This window comes from Oncorhynchus mykiss, chromosome 5 (assembly GCF_013265735.2).
Source record: "Oncorhynchus mykiss isolate Arlee chromosome 5, USDA_OmykA_1.1, whole genome shotgun sequence".
Taxonomy (NCBI): Eukaryota; Metazoa; Chordata; class Actinopteri; order Salmoniformes; family Salmonidae; genus Oncorhynchus; species Oncorhynchus mykiss.
In genome coordinates, this window is record NC_048569.1 from 49,315,061 (window position 1) to 49,327,276 (window position 12,216).

Here is a 12,216-nt window from a genome sequence, read left to right on the forward strand (position 1 = left end):
ACGGCTAAATAAATAAGAGATAGCCTAGGCCAATGTAGCAGTAGGCTTTTAAAACTTCCATTGTCAACTAAGTAAAACTACATAAAGACAAATAAACACAAATAAACACAAAAAATATCCTGATAAATGCAGGTTCTTTCATCTCTCTATACAGTGGGGAGAACAAGTATTTGATACACTGCCGATTTTGCAGGTTTCCCTACTTACAAAGCATGTAGAGGTCTGCAATTATTTATCATAGGTACACTTCAACTGTGAGAGACGGAATCTAAAACAAAAATCCAGAAAATCCCATTGTATGATTTTTAAGTAATTAATGTGCATTTTATTGCATGGCATAAACCTAGAGAGGAACCAGGCTATGGTTGATCACCTACCAACCAGTAAGAATTCTGGCTCTCACAGACCTGTTAGTTTTTCTTTAAGAAGCCATCCTGTTCTCCACTCATTATCTGTTTTAACTGCACCTGTTTGAACTCGTTACCTGTATAAAAGACACCTGTCCACACACTCAATCAAACAGACTCCAACCTCTCCACAATGGCCAAGACCAGACAGCTGTGTATGGACATCAGGGATAAAATTGTAGACCTGCACAAGGCTGGTCATTTGTGCAATGAAGAAGTAGGCCATCTAGGAACTGGGTAACACTGTTGAGAGTGCGCAAGACGTGAAAAGTAGCATGGTTTGTTGTCTTCCTGTATTGAATACAGATAGACCCGTCTACAATTTGATCGATTATTAATGTTTAAACATACCAAAAGTTGTATTACAAAAGTAGTTTGAAATATTTTGGCAAAGTTTATAGGCAACTTTTGAAATATTTTGTAGTGACGTTGCGTTTTTTGCAAGCTGTTTTTTTCTGGATCAACCGCGTCAAATAAATGGACATTTGGATATATATGGACGGAATTAATCGAACAAAAGGACCAATTGTGATGTTTATGGGACATATTGGAGTGCCAAACAAAAGAAGCTCGTCAAAGGTAATGCATGTTTTATATTTTATTTCTGCGTTTTGTGTAGCGCCTGCAGGGTTGAAATATGCTACCCTCTTTGTTTACTATTGGGCTATCATCAGATAATAGCTTCTTATGCTTTTGCCGAAAATACTTTTTAAAATCTGACATGTTGGCTGGATTCACAACGAGTGTAGCTTTAATTTAGTATCTTACATTTAAATTTACATTTAATGAAAGTTTGATTTTTATATCATTTCTTTTAATTTTCCGCACTGCATTTTCCCTGTTTTTTTGCCCAAGTGGGACGCAACCGTCCCCTATACCATAAGAAGTTAATGGATTCATCTGAACACGCCGCAACTGGACCTATAACTTTGGGAGATTTTTTTTTTCTTTAACCATCACCAAACAGACATTTAATTATTTCTCGTAAAGTACAATAGATAAACGGCTGGTTCTTTTTTTCCTTACACTGTAGTTTTATGTACTTAGCCTTCAAATTTCCAAGATACTTTATTTTGATGACTTCCCAGAAGATCTGGCCCTGGGGCATGACCTAAGGCCGTCGGCCTATTTTAATTACACTCACAGACGTCTAGTAAGGGACAATACATTTGCAATATGGAGATCCTCATCAACCATACGGGTAATGCCACCAGCGTCACTCATGTAGGAAAATGTTGTAGTTGGGGATGGACATTTCTGAATTTTTGGTGGCCTTCCTAAGCAAGGATTCAGACGACAGGAAGTTAAAGTTTGGTCGCAAATGTGTCTTCTAAATGGACAATGACCCCAAGCATACTTACAAAGTGCCTTAAGGACATCAAAGTCAAGGCATTGGAGTGGCCATCACAAAGCCCTGACCTCAATCCTATAGAAAACTTTGTGGGCAGAACTGAAAAAGCGTGTGCGAGCAAGGAGGCCTACAAACCTGACTCAGTTACACCAGCTCTGCCAGGAGGAATGGGCCAAAATTCACCCAACTTATTGTGGGAGGCTTGAGGAAGGCTACCCGAAATGTTGACACAAGTTACACAATTTAAAGGCAATGCTACCAAATACGAATTGAATGTATGTAAACTTCTAACCCACTGGATGAAAGAAATCAAATCTGAAATAAATCATTATCTCTACTATTATTCTGACATTTCACATTCTTAAAATAAAGTGGTGATCTTAACTGACCTAAGACGGGGAATTCTTACTCAGATTAAATGTCAGGAATTGTGAAACTGAGTTTAAATGTATTTGGCTAAGGTGTATGTAAACTTCAGACTTCAACTGGAGCTCTTTTCAGTAGCTATTTATCAAGTTGTAAATTACAGTGCATGAAGAATGGTGCTATTTCAACCATATAAAATGATTCAATGAAGCGGATGCTAAGCTACGGGACTGTTTCGCTAGCACAGACTGGAATATGTTCCCGGGTTTCATCCGATGAGGTTTCATTGAGGAGTTTACCACATCAGTCACTGGCTTTCTTATTAAGTGCATCGACGACGTAGTCCCCACAATGATCATACATGCATATCCCAACCAGAAGCCATGGATTACAGGCGCCATCCACTCTGAGCTAAAGGCTAGAGCTGCCGCTTTCAAGGAGCTGGACGCTGAAAAGAAATCTCACTACACCCTCCGACGAACCATCAAAAATGTAAAGCGTCAATAGAGGACCAAGATGGAATCCTACTACAACAGTTCTGGCGCTCGTCGGATGTGGCAGGGCTTGCAAACTATCATGGATTACAAAGGGAAACCTGCAGTGACGCAGGCCAACCAGACAAGCTAAATGCCTTCTATGCTCGCTTCGAGGCAAGCAACACTGAACCATGCATGAGAGCACCAGCTGTTCCAGATGACTGTGATCACGCTCTTCGTAACTGATGTGAGTAAGACCTTTAAACAGGTCCAGACAGATTACCAGGACGTGTATTCAGAGCATGCAATGACCAGCTGGGAAGTGTCTTCACTGACATTTTCAACCACCCTCTGTAATACCTAAATGTTTCAAGCAGACCACCATAGTCCCTGTGCCCAAGAATGCCAAGGTAACCTGTCTAAATGACTATTCCCCTGTAGCACTCACATCTGTAGCCATGAAATGCCTTGAAAGGCTGTTCATGGCTCATATCATCACAATCATCCCAGACACCCTGGGACCCACTCTAATTTGCATACATACCCAACAGATCTACAGATGATTACATCTCTATTGCACTCCACAGTGCTCTTTTCCACCTGGAGAAGAGGAACACCTATGTAATGCTGTTAATTGACTACAGCTCAGGTAGACCTGATCACCGACGACGAGACAGCCTACAGAGAGGAGGTCAGAGAACTGGCAGTGTGGTGCTAGGACCACAACCTCTCACTGGAATAGAGTGAAACACATTTTGTTGATACCAGTTTCAATCTGTCAGCTTCACTGACTGACTGGCTAGCACTTAGCAGCTAACGTTAGATATCATATTCTTTCCACAATTCATGTGATAGGTAGCTAGCTAACTAATAACTTGCCTAAACACTTATATTTTTAGGTGAATACGTTGCTGTCTTTTAATACCAATATGTATGTCGATATGCTAGTACTGAACTGGGAAACTGTTAGCTAGCCCAACAGCTAAAGTAGTACTGGGAGGAGGATGCATCAACACCCTGGAAATATGTTTGTGGTGCACTCACTCATAGCACTTTTTGAGTGATAAATGAGGGCATCGTCTTCAAGAGTAATAAGGTAAACAAATGCATGTATCATTCTCAAACATAGCCCATACATTCATTAGTTGCAACCATTAGATATTTCATTGCTTTAAACTAGTAGCTAGCTCATCTTGATCATGTTGTTCCTTCTCTCTTTCTAGAAGCAATCAGTTACAAGGCAAAAATACAGATTGAGGCCTTCAATCAATCTGAGGACAGAGAAATATATATATGCACCAGACAGGTCAAGGCTTCTTGCATGAATGGCTTTGAGATGTAAATTACACTATAAAAAAATGCTAGGTTGACCGAATTGCTGGGTTGCAGGCATTGGGTCAATAGTTGGGTTGTTTTCTGTAAGTACAGCAAGGTTGGAATGTTGGTGGAGGGTTATTAAGGTTGGGCTATGAATATTTGACCCAGCCAATGGGTTAATTCTCCCGCCACCAGCGCATGAAGTCCACCGGAACATGAGAAAGTCTTCCAGTTCTAGTGCTACTGAGTGACTGACTGAGTGGAAATTGGCTAATGTTATTTTTGACAGACTAAAGGTGTTTTGGCTGACTGAAAACGGCAAGTAACAAACTACAAATTATGAATTTCAAGGTCATTCAGGTTAAATAGGGTGTCCTATCATAAAAGCTAATGTTAGATTGAGCATTAGCTAACGACTGTTAGACAGCGAGCCATTTTCTGTGCTAATATCTCTGTCTGTGGTAATGTTAGTTAGCTAACGTTAGTATCGTTACCATGCTCGCTATGCTAGCTCACTGAAGTGTTGTCGCAGAATATAACTAAATGTAAAAAAAAATAATAATTGATGTTTTGGTTACCTAGCTACCTTAACTAGCTAAGTCTGACACTTCTTTTGGAATGTCTCGGACACTGTTTCACCCGTAAGCTAACAGTAGCTAAAATGTTGCAATGCACAAAAAATGTCATCTTACTAATCAAATCAAAGTTTATTTGTCACTTATAACAGGTGTCGACATTACAGTGAAATGCTTACTTACAGGCTCTAACCAATGGTGCGGAGAAAGAAAAGAAAAAGAAAGGTGTGTGTAGGTAAGTAAAGAAATATAACAACAGTAGAAAGACATTTGAAAAAAGAGTAGCAAGGCTATATACAGACACCTGTTAGTCAGGCTTATTGAGGTAGTATGTACATGTAGGTGTCATTAAAGTGCATATATGATGAACAGAGAATAGCAGAAGCGTAAAAAGAGGGGTTGGCGGGTGGTGGGACACAATGCAGATAGCCCGGTTAGCAAGTGTGCGGGAGCACTGGTTGGTCGGGCCAATTTAGGTAGTATGTACATTAATGTATAGTTAAAGTGACTATGCATATAAGATAAACAGAGAGTAGCAGCAGTGTAAAAGAGGGGTTGGGGGGGAGGCACACAATGCAAATAGTCCGGGTAACCATTTGGTTACCTGTTCAGGAGTCTTAGGGCTTGGGGATAAACTTTTGAGAAACCTTTTTGTCCACTCTGGTACCGCTTGCCCTGCGGTAGTAGAGAGAACAGTCTATGACTGGGGTGGCTGGGGTCTTTGACCATTTTTAGGGCCTTCCCCTGACACCGCCTGGTGTAGAGGTCCTGGGTGGCAGGCAGCTTTGCCCCAGTGATGTACTGGGTCGTACGCACTACCCTCTGAAGTGCCTTGCGGTCGGAGGCCGAGCAATTGCCGTACCAGGCAGTGATTAAACTCGATGTTACTAGCTCGGATTATGCTGATAGCTCATTAATTGAGGAAAAATGCAATTACTATGACTGTGATATGTAGTTGTCCCAACTAGCTTGAATGCACTAACTGTAAGTTGCTCTGAATAAGAGTTTCTGCTAAAAGACTCAAATGGACAAATAAAAAAAATGGTGTGTGTGTGTGGGACATACCTTAAGCCCAGGTGGACCTGGACGGCCAGGTTTTCCATGGGGACCGGGTCCACCCTATCAGAGACGAAACACAATCAAACGTTGATCAGAATGACAATCTTAATGTTGGCATAAGCAGAGGCCGTGGGTAGTCCCCCATCTCCTACAGCTGAAGTCGGAAGATAGCATACACCTTAGCCAAATACATTTAAACTCAGTATTTCACAATTCCTGATATTTAATCACACACTTTTTCAGTTCTGCCCACAAATTTCTGTAGGATTGAGGTCAGGGCTTTGTGATGGCCACTCCAATACCTTGACCTAGATGTCCTTAAGCCATTTTGCCTCAACTTTGGAAGTATGCTTGTGGCCATTGTCCATTTGGAAGACCCATTTGTGACCAAGCTTTAACTTTCTGACTGATGTCTTGAGATGTTGCTTCAATATATCCACATTGTTCTTCTTCATGATGCCATCTATTTTGTGAAGTGCACCAGTCCTTCCTGCAGCAAAGCACCCCCACAACACGATGCTGCCACCCCTGTACTTCACGGTTTGGATGGTGTTCTTCGGATTGCAAGCCTCCCCCTTTTTCCTCCAAACAAAACGATGGTCATTATGGCCAAACAGTTCTATTTTTGTTTCATCAGACCAGAGGACATTTCTCCAAAAAGTACAATCTTTGTCCCCATGTGCAGTTGCAAACCATAGTCTGGATTTTTTTATGGAGGTTTTGGAGCAGTTGCTTCTTCCTTGCTGAATGGCCTTTCAGGTTATGTCGATATAGGGCTCGTTTTACTGTGGCTATAGATACTTTGTACCTGTTTCCTCCAGCATCTTCACAAAGTCATTTGCTGTTGTTCTGGGGTTGATTTGCACTTTTCGCACCAAAGTATGTTCATCTCTAGGAGACAGAACGCGTCTCCTTCCTGAGCGGTATGACGGCTGCGTGGTCCAATGGTGTTTATACTTGTGTACTATTGTTTGTACAGATGACCGTACCTACAGGCATTTGGACATTTCTCCCAAGGATGAATCAGACTTGTGGAAGTCTACAATTTTGTTTCTGAGGTCTTGATTGATTTCTTTTGATTTTCCCACGATGTCAAGCAAATTAGACACTGAGTTTGAAGGTAGGCCTCCACAGGTACACCTCCAATTGACTCAAATGATGTCAAATAGGGTAACAGAAGCTTCTAAAGCCATGACATAATTTTCTGGAATTTTCCAACCTGTTTCAAGGCACAGTCAACTTAGTGTATGTAAACTTCTGACCCATTGGACTTTTGATACAGTGAATTATAAGTGTAATCTGTCTGTAAACAATTGTTGGAAAAATGACTTGTCATGCACAAAGTAGATGTCCTAACCGAGTTGCCAAAACTATAGTTTGTTAACAAGACATTTGTAGTGGTTGAAAAACAAATTTGAATGACTTTAATGAAGTGTATGTGAACTTCTGACTTAACTGTATATGGATTTAGCATGTGTGTACATTGGGGGATTAGGTAAAGGGGGAAGATTATGGAAAATGGATGTAAAATCAAGGGGTTCTAGCACATGGATGTGGTTTTCCAACACCCCATTCTCCTCAAACCCCCACCCATCTGTGGTCTCCCGGGGCAAAAAAAATGGTAGCTTGTGTGCATACAGACACAAACACAAGCAGAAACATGCATAAAAACAAAGAAACACACACACCACGCATACACAGATGGATTGGTGTACATTTCATTTTGTCCATTGGTTCATATTTATTCGACAGCAGTGGTTCCCAAACTTTTCATAGTCCTGTACTCCTTCAAACATCCAAACTCCAAACTCACTCAAAAGTTTTTTCCATCATTGTAAGCCTATCACACACTATAAGATACATTTATTAAACATAAGAATGAGTGTGTTTTTACACAACCCAGCTCGTGGGAAGCGACAGAGAGCTCTTATAGGACCAGGGCACAAGTAATAATAAACTCTTCAAGACCATGTCTTTCAAAGATAATTTGTAAAAATCCAAATAACTTCACAGATCTTCATACTAAAGGGTTTAAACACTATTGCCCATGCTTGTTCAATGGCCCATAAACAATTAATGAACATGCACCCGGTCGTTAAGACACTAACAGCTTACAGACAGTAGGCAATTAAGTTCACAATTATGAAAACGTAGGACACCAAAAGAAAGATGCCCAGGGTCCCTGCTCATCTCCGTGAATGTGCCTTAGGCATGCTGCAAGAAGGAATGAAGCCTGCAGATGTGGCCAGGGCAATAAATTGCAATGTCCATACTGTGAGATGCCTAAGACAGCGCTACAGGGAGACAGGACGGACAATTGATCGTCCTCGCAGTGGCAGACCACGTGTAACAACACCTGCACAGGATCGGTACATCCGAACAGCACACCTGCGGAACAGGTACAGGATGGCAACAACAATTGCCCGAGTCACACCAGGAATGCACAATCCCTCCATCAGTGCTCAGACTGTCTGCAATAGACTGAGAGAGGCTGGAATGAGGGCTTGTAGGCCTGCTGTAAGGTAGGTCCTCACCAGGCAACAACGTCGCCTATGGGCATAATCTCACCATCGCTGGACCAGACAGGACTGGTAAAAAGTGTTTATCATCGAATGAATGAGCGTTACACTGAGGCCTGTACTCTGGAGCAGGATCGATTTGGAGGTGGAGGCTCCGTCATGGTCTGGGGCAGTGTCACAACTGAGCTTGTTGTCATTACAGGCAATCTCAATGTTGTCCATTACAGGGAAGACATCCTCCTCCCTAATGTGGTACCCTTCCTGCAGGCTCATCCTGACATGACCCTCCAGCATGACAATGCCACCAGCCATACTGCTCGTTCTGTGCGTGATTTCCTGCAAGAAGGGAATGTCAGTGTTCTGCCATGGCCAGCGAAGAGTCCGGATCTCAAGTCAAGTCACGTCTGGGACCTGTTGGATCGGAGGGTGAAGGCTAGGGCCATTCCCTCCAGAAATGACTGAGAACTCTCAGGTGCCTTGGTGGATGAGTGGGTTAACATCAAGAACTGGCAAGACTGGTGCAGTCCATGTGGAGGAGATGCACTGCAGTGCTTAATACAGCTGCTGGCCACACCAGATACTGACTGCTACTTTTGATTTTGACACCCCTTTGTTCAGGGACACATTATTCCATTTCTGTTAGCCACATGTCTGTGGAACTTGTTCAGCTTACGTCTCAGTTGTTGAATCTTGTTGTGTTCATACAAATACTTGCACGTTAAGTTTGCTGAAAATAAACGCAGTTGACAGTGAGGACGAATCTTTTCTTGCTGAGTTTATAATAATTATCAATCATTTTGCTCTTTATTTAGCCATCTTATATATAAAACCTAATTTGTTCATCAACATTTGTGAATATCTCACCACAGGTTAATGAGAAGGGTGTGCTTGAAAGGAAGTACATACCTCTACAATATTGGCTTGTGTTGGAGAGTCTCAGTCTTAAATCATTTTCCACACACAGTCTGTGCCTGTATTTAGTTTTCATGCTAGTGAGGGCCGAGAATCCACTCTCACATAGGTACGTGATTGTAAAGGGCATCAGTGTCTTAACAGCGTGATTTGCCAAGGCAGGATACTCTGAGCGCAGCCCAATCCAGAAATCTGGCAGTGGCTTCTGATTAAATTCAATTTTAATTAACAGACCCGCTTGTTGCAATTTCGATAAGGCTCTCTTGTTCAGATATCGGTAAGTAGACTGGAGGCAGGGCATGAAAGGGATAACGAATCCAGTTGTTTGTGTCATCCATTTCTGGAAAGTACCTCAGTAAATCACTCAAGTGCTTCGCTATATCACATTTGACATTGTCCGTAAGCTTGAGTTCATTTGCACACAAAAAACTCTGATGGAAAGACCTGTGTGTTGTCCTTGTTAATGCAGACAGAGAAGAGCTCCGACTTCATAATTGTAGCCTCAATTTTGTCCCGCACACTGAATATAGTTGCAGAGAGTCCCTGTAATCCTAGATTCAGATCATTCAGGCGAGAAAAAACATCTCCCAGATAGGCCAGTCGTATGAGAAACTAGTCATCATGCAAGCGGTCAGACAAGTGAAAATTATGATCAGTAAAGAAAACTTCAAGCTCATCTCTCAATTAAAAAAAACATGTCAATACTTTTCCCCTTGATAACCAGTGCACTTCTGTATGTTGTAAAAGTGTTACATGCCAATATCTTTGCATAGTGAAGAAAATACACGAGAGTTCAGGGGCCTTGCTTTAACAAAGTTAACCACTTTCACTGTAGTGTCCAAAATGTATTTCAAGCTGTCAGGCATTCTCTTGGCAGCAACAGTCCCTCGGTGGATTCTGCAGTGTACCCAAGTGGCGTCGGGAGAAACTGCTTGCACTATGTTTCCCTGTCATGGATTTTGCGCCATCAGTACAGATACCAACACATCTTGACCAAGTCCATTTGATGTCACAAAGCTGTCCAGTACTTTAAAAATATCCTCTCCTGTCGTCCTGGTTCCCAGTGGTTTGCAGAAGAGGATGTCTTCCTTAATTGACCCCCCATCTCCTGTCATGTCACTGATGCATCGTGAAACAGTGCTGTTTGATGAAGGCATTGTCTGTATAGTTTTTGGGGCATTTTCCCACAACATTGTGGGGAAATGAGCCATATCTGCGGCAGCAGGAAGAATTAAGTTCTCACAACAGTATGGGGCTTGGCTGTCCTAGCCACTCGGTAGCTCACCATATAAGACGCTTCTAGCCTCTCTAACTAATGGTATCTGTTGCTTTTATACATGTATTACTACCATACTACCATACTACCATTACGACCATGGCTTATTTTTCAAATTGTCATGTTTTGTTTCTAAATGTCTGCTCAAGAGTGAAGCTTTCATTGAATTGTGAGAAAGTATTTTTGCACATATAACACACTGTGGCTGAGGAAAGGCACTACTCCCAATATACACTACTGTTCAAAAGTTTGGGGCTATTTAGAAATGTCCTTGTTTTTGAAAGAAAAGCTAATTTTGTGTACATTAAAATATCCGATTTTTCAGAAATCTGTGTAGACATTGCTAATGTTGTAAATGACTATTGCAGCTGGAAACGGCAGATTTTTTATGGAATATCTATATAGGCGTACAGAGGCCCATTATCAGCAACCATCACTCCTGTGTTCCAATGGCACATTGCGTTAGCTAATCCAAGTTAATCATTTTAAAAGGCTAATTGATCATTAGAAAATCATTTTACAATTATGTTAGCACAGCTGAAAAATGGTGTCCTGATTAAAGAAGCAATACAACTGGCCTTGTTTAGACTAGTTGTGTATCTGGATCATCAGCATTTGTGTGTCCAATTACATGCTAAAAATGGCCAGAAACAAAACTTTCTTCTGAAACTCGTCAGTCTATTCCTCTTCTGAGAAATTAAGGCTATTCCAATACGAGAAATTGCCAAGAAATTGAAGATCTCGTACAATGTGGTGTACTATTCCCTTCACAGAACACCGCAAACTGGCACTAACCAGAATATAAAGAGGAGTGAGAGGCCCCGGTGCACAACTGAGCAAGAGGACAATACAGGTCTCAATGTCAACAGTGAAGAGGCGACTCCGGGATGCTGGCATAGGCAGAGTTGCAAAGAAAAAGTCATATCTTAAAATTAAAAGATTAAGATGGTCAAAAGAACACAGACACTGGACAGAGGAAGTGTCATGCCCTGGCCGTAGATTGCTTTGTATGTTTCTATTTTTTGTTTGGTCAGGTTGTGATGTGGGTGGGCATTCTATGTTTGTATGTCTAGGTTGTGTATTTCTATGTTTTGGCCGGGTATGGTTCTCAATCAGGGACAGCTGCCTTTCGTTGTGTCTGATTGAGAACCACACTTAGGTAGCCTGTTTTCCCACTGTTAGTTGTGGGTGGTTATTTTCTGTTCAGTGTTTGTTGCACCTGTCAGAACTGTTTTGGCTATTCTTTTGTTATTTTGTATTCAGTGTTCAGTCAGAATAAATTATATGAACACGTACCACGCTGTACCTTGGTCTTCACCTTCTTCTAATGAATGCCGTTACAGGAAGATTGAAAAAGGTGTTATGGACAGACAAGTATAAGTTTGAGGTGTTCGGATCACGAAGAAGAACATTTGTGAGACACAGAAAAGATGCTGGAGGAGTGCCTGACGCCACCTGGCAAGCATGGTCTGGGGGTGCTTTGGTGGTAAAGTGGGAGATTTCTACAGGGTAAAATGGATCTTGAAGAAGGAAGGCTTTTACTCCATTTTGCAACGCCATGCCAGACCCTGTGGATGGAGGTTAAATGGAGCCAATTTCCTTCTACAACAGGACAATGACCCAAAGAACAGGACAATGACCCAAAGCACAGCTCTAAACAATGCAATAACTATCTAGGGAAGAAGCAGTCAGCTGGTATTCTGTCTATAATGGAGTGGCCAGCACAGTCACCGGATCTCAACCCTATTGAGCTGTTGTTGGAGCAGCTTGACCGTATGGTACATAGGATGTACCCATCAAGCCAATCCAACTTGTGAGAGGTGCTTCAGGAAGCATGGGGTGAAATCTCTTCAGATTGCCTCAACATATTGACAACTACAATGCCAAAGGCCACAAGGCTGTAATTGCTGCAAATGGAGGATTCTATGACGAAAGCTAAGTTTGAAGGACACAATTAT

At 41.8% G+C, this 12,216-nt stretch overlaps 1 protein-coding gene across 1 annotated transcript in view; it reads right to left on the minus strand.

Moving 5' to 3' along the window:
- Positions 1–12,216, minus strand: part of col27a1a (collagen, type XXVII, alpha 1a) — a 282,454-nt gene that overhangs the window by 226,526 nt on the left and 43,712 nt on the right. Inside the window, exon 5 of the mRNA XM_036977752.1 lies at positions 5,558–5,611. Within this exon, the coding sequence (XP_036833647.1) occupies positions 5,558–5,611 (54 nt within the window). The remainder of the gene's footprint in view (positions 1–5,557; positions 5,612–12,216) is intronic.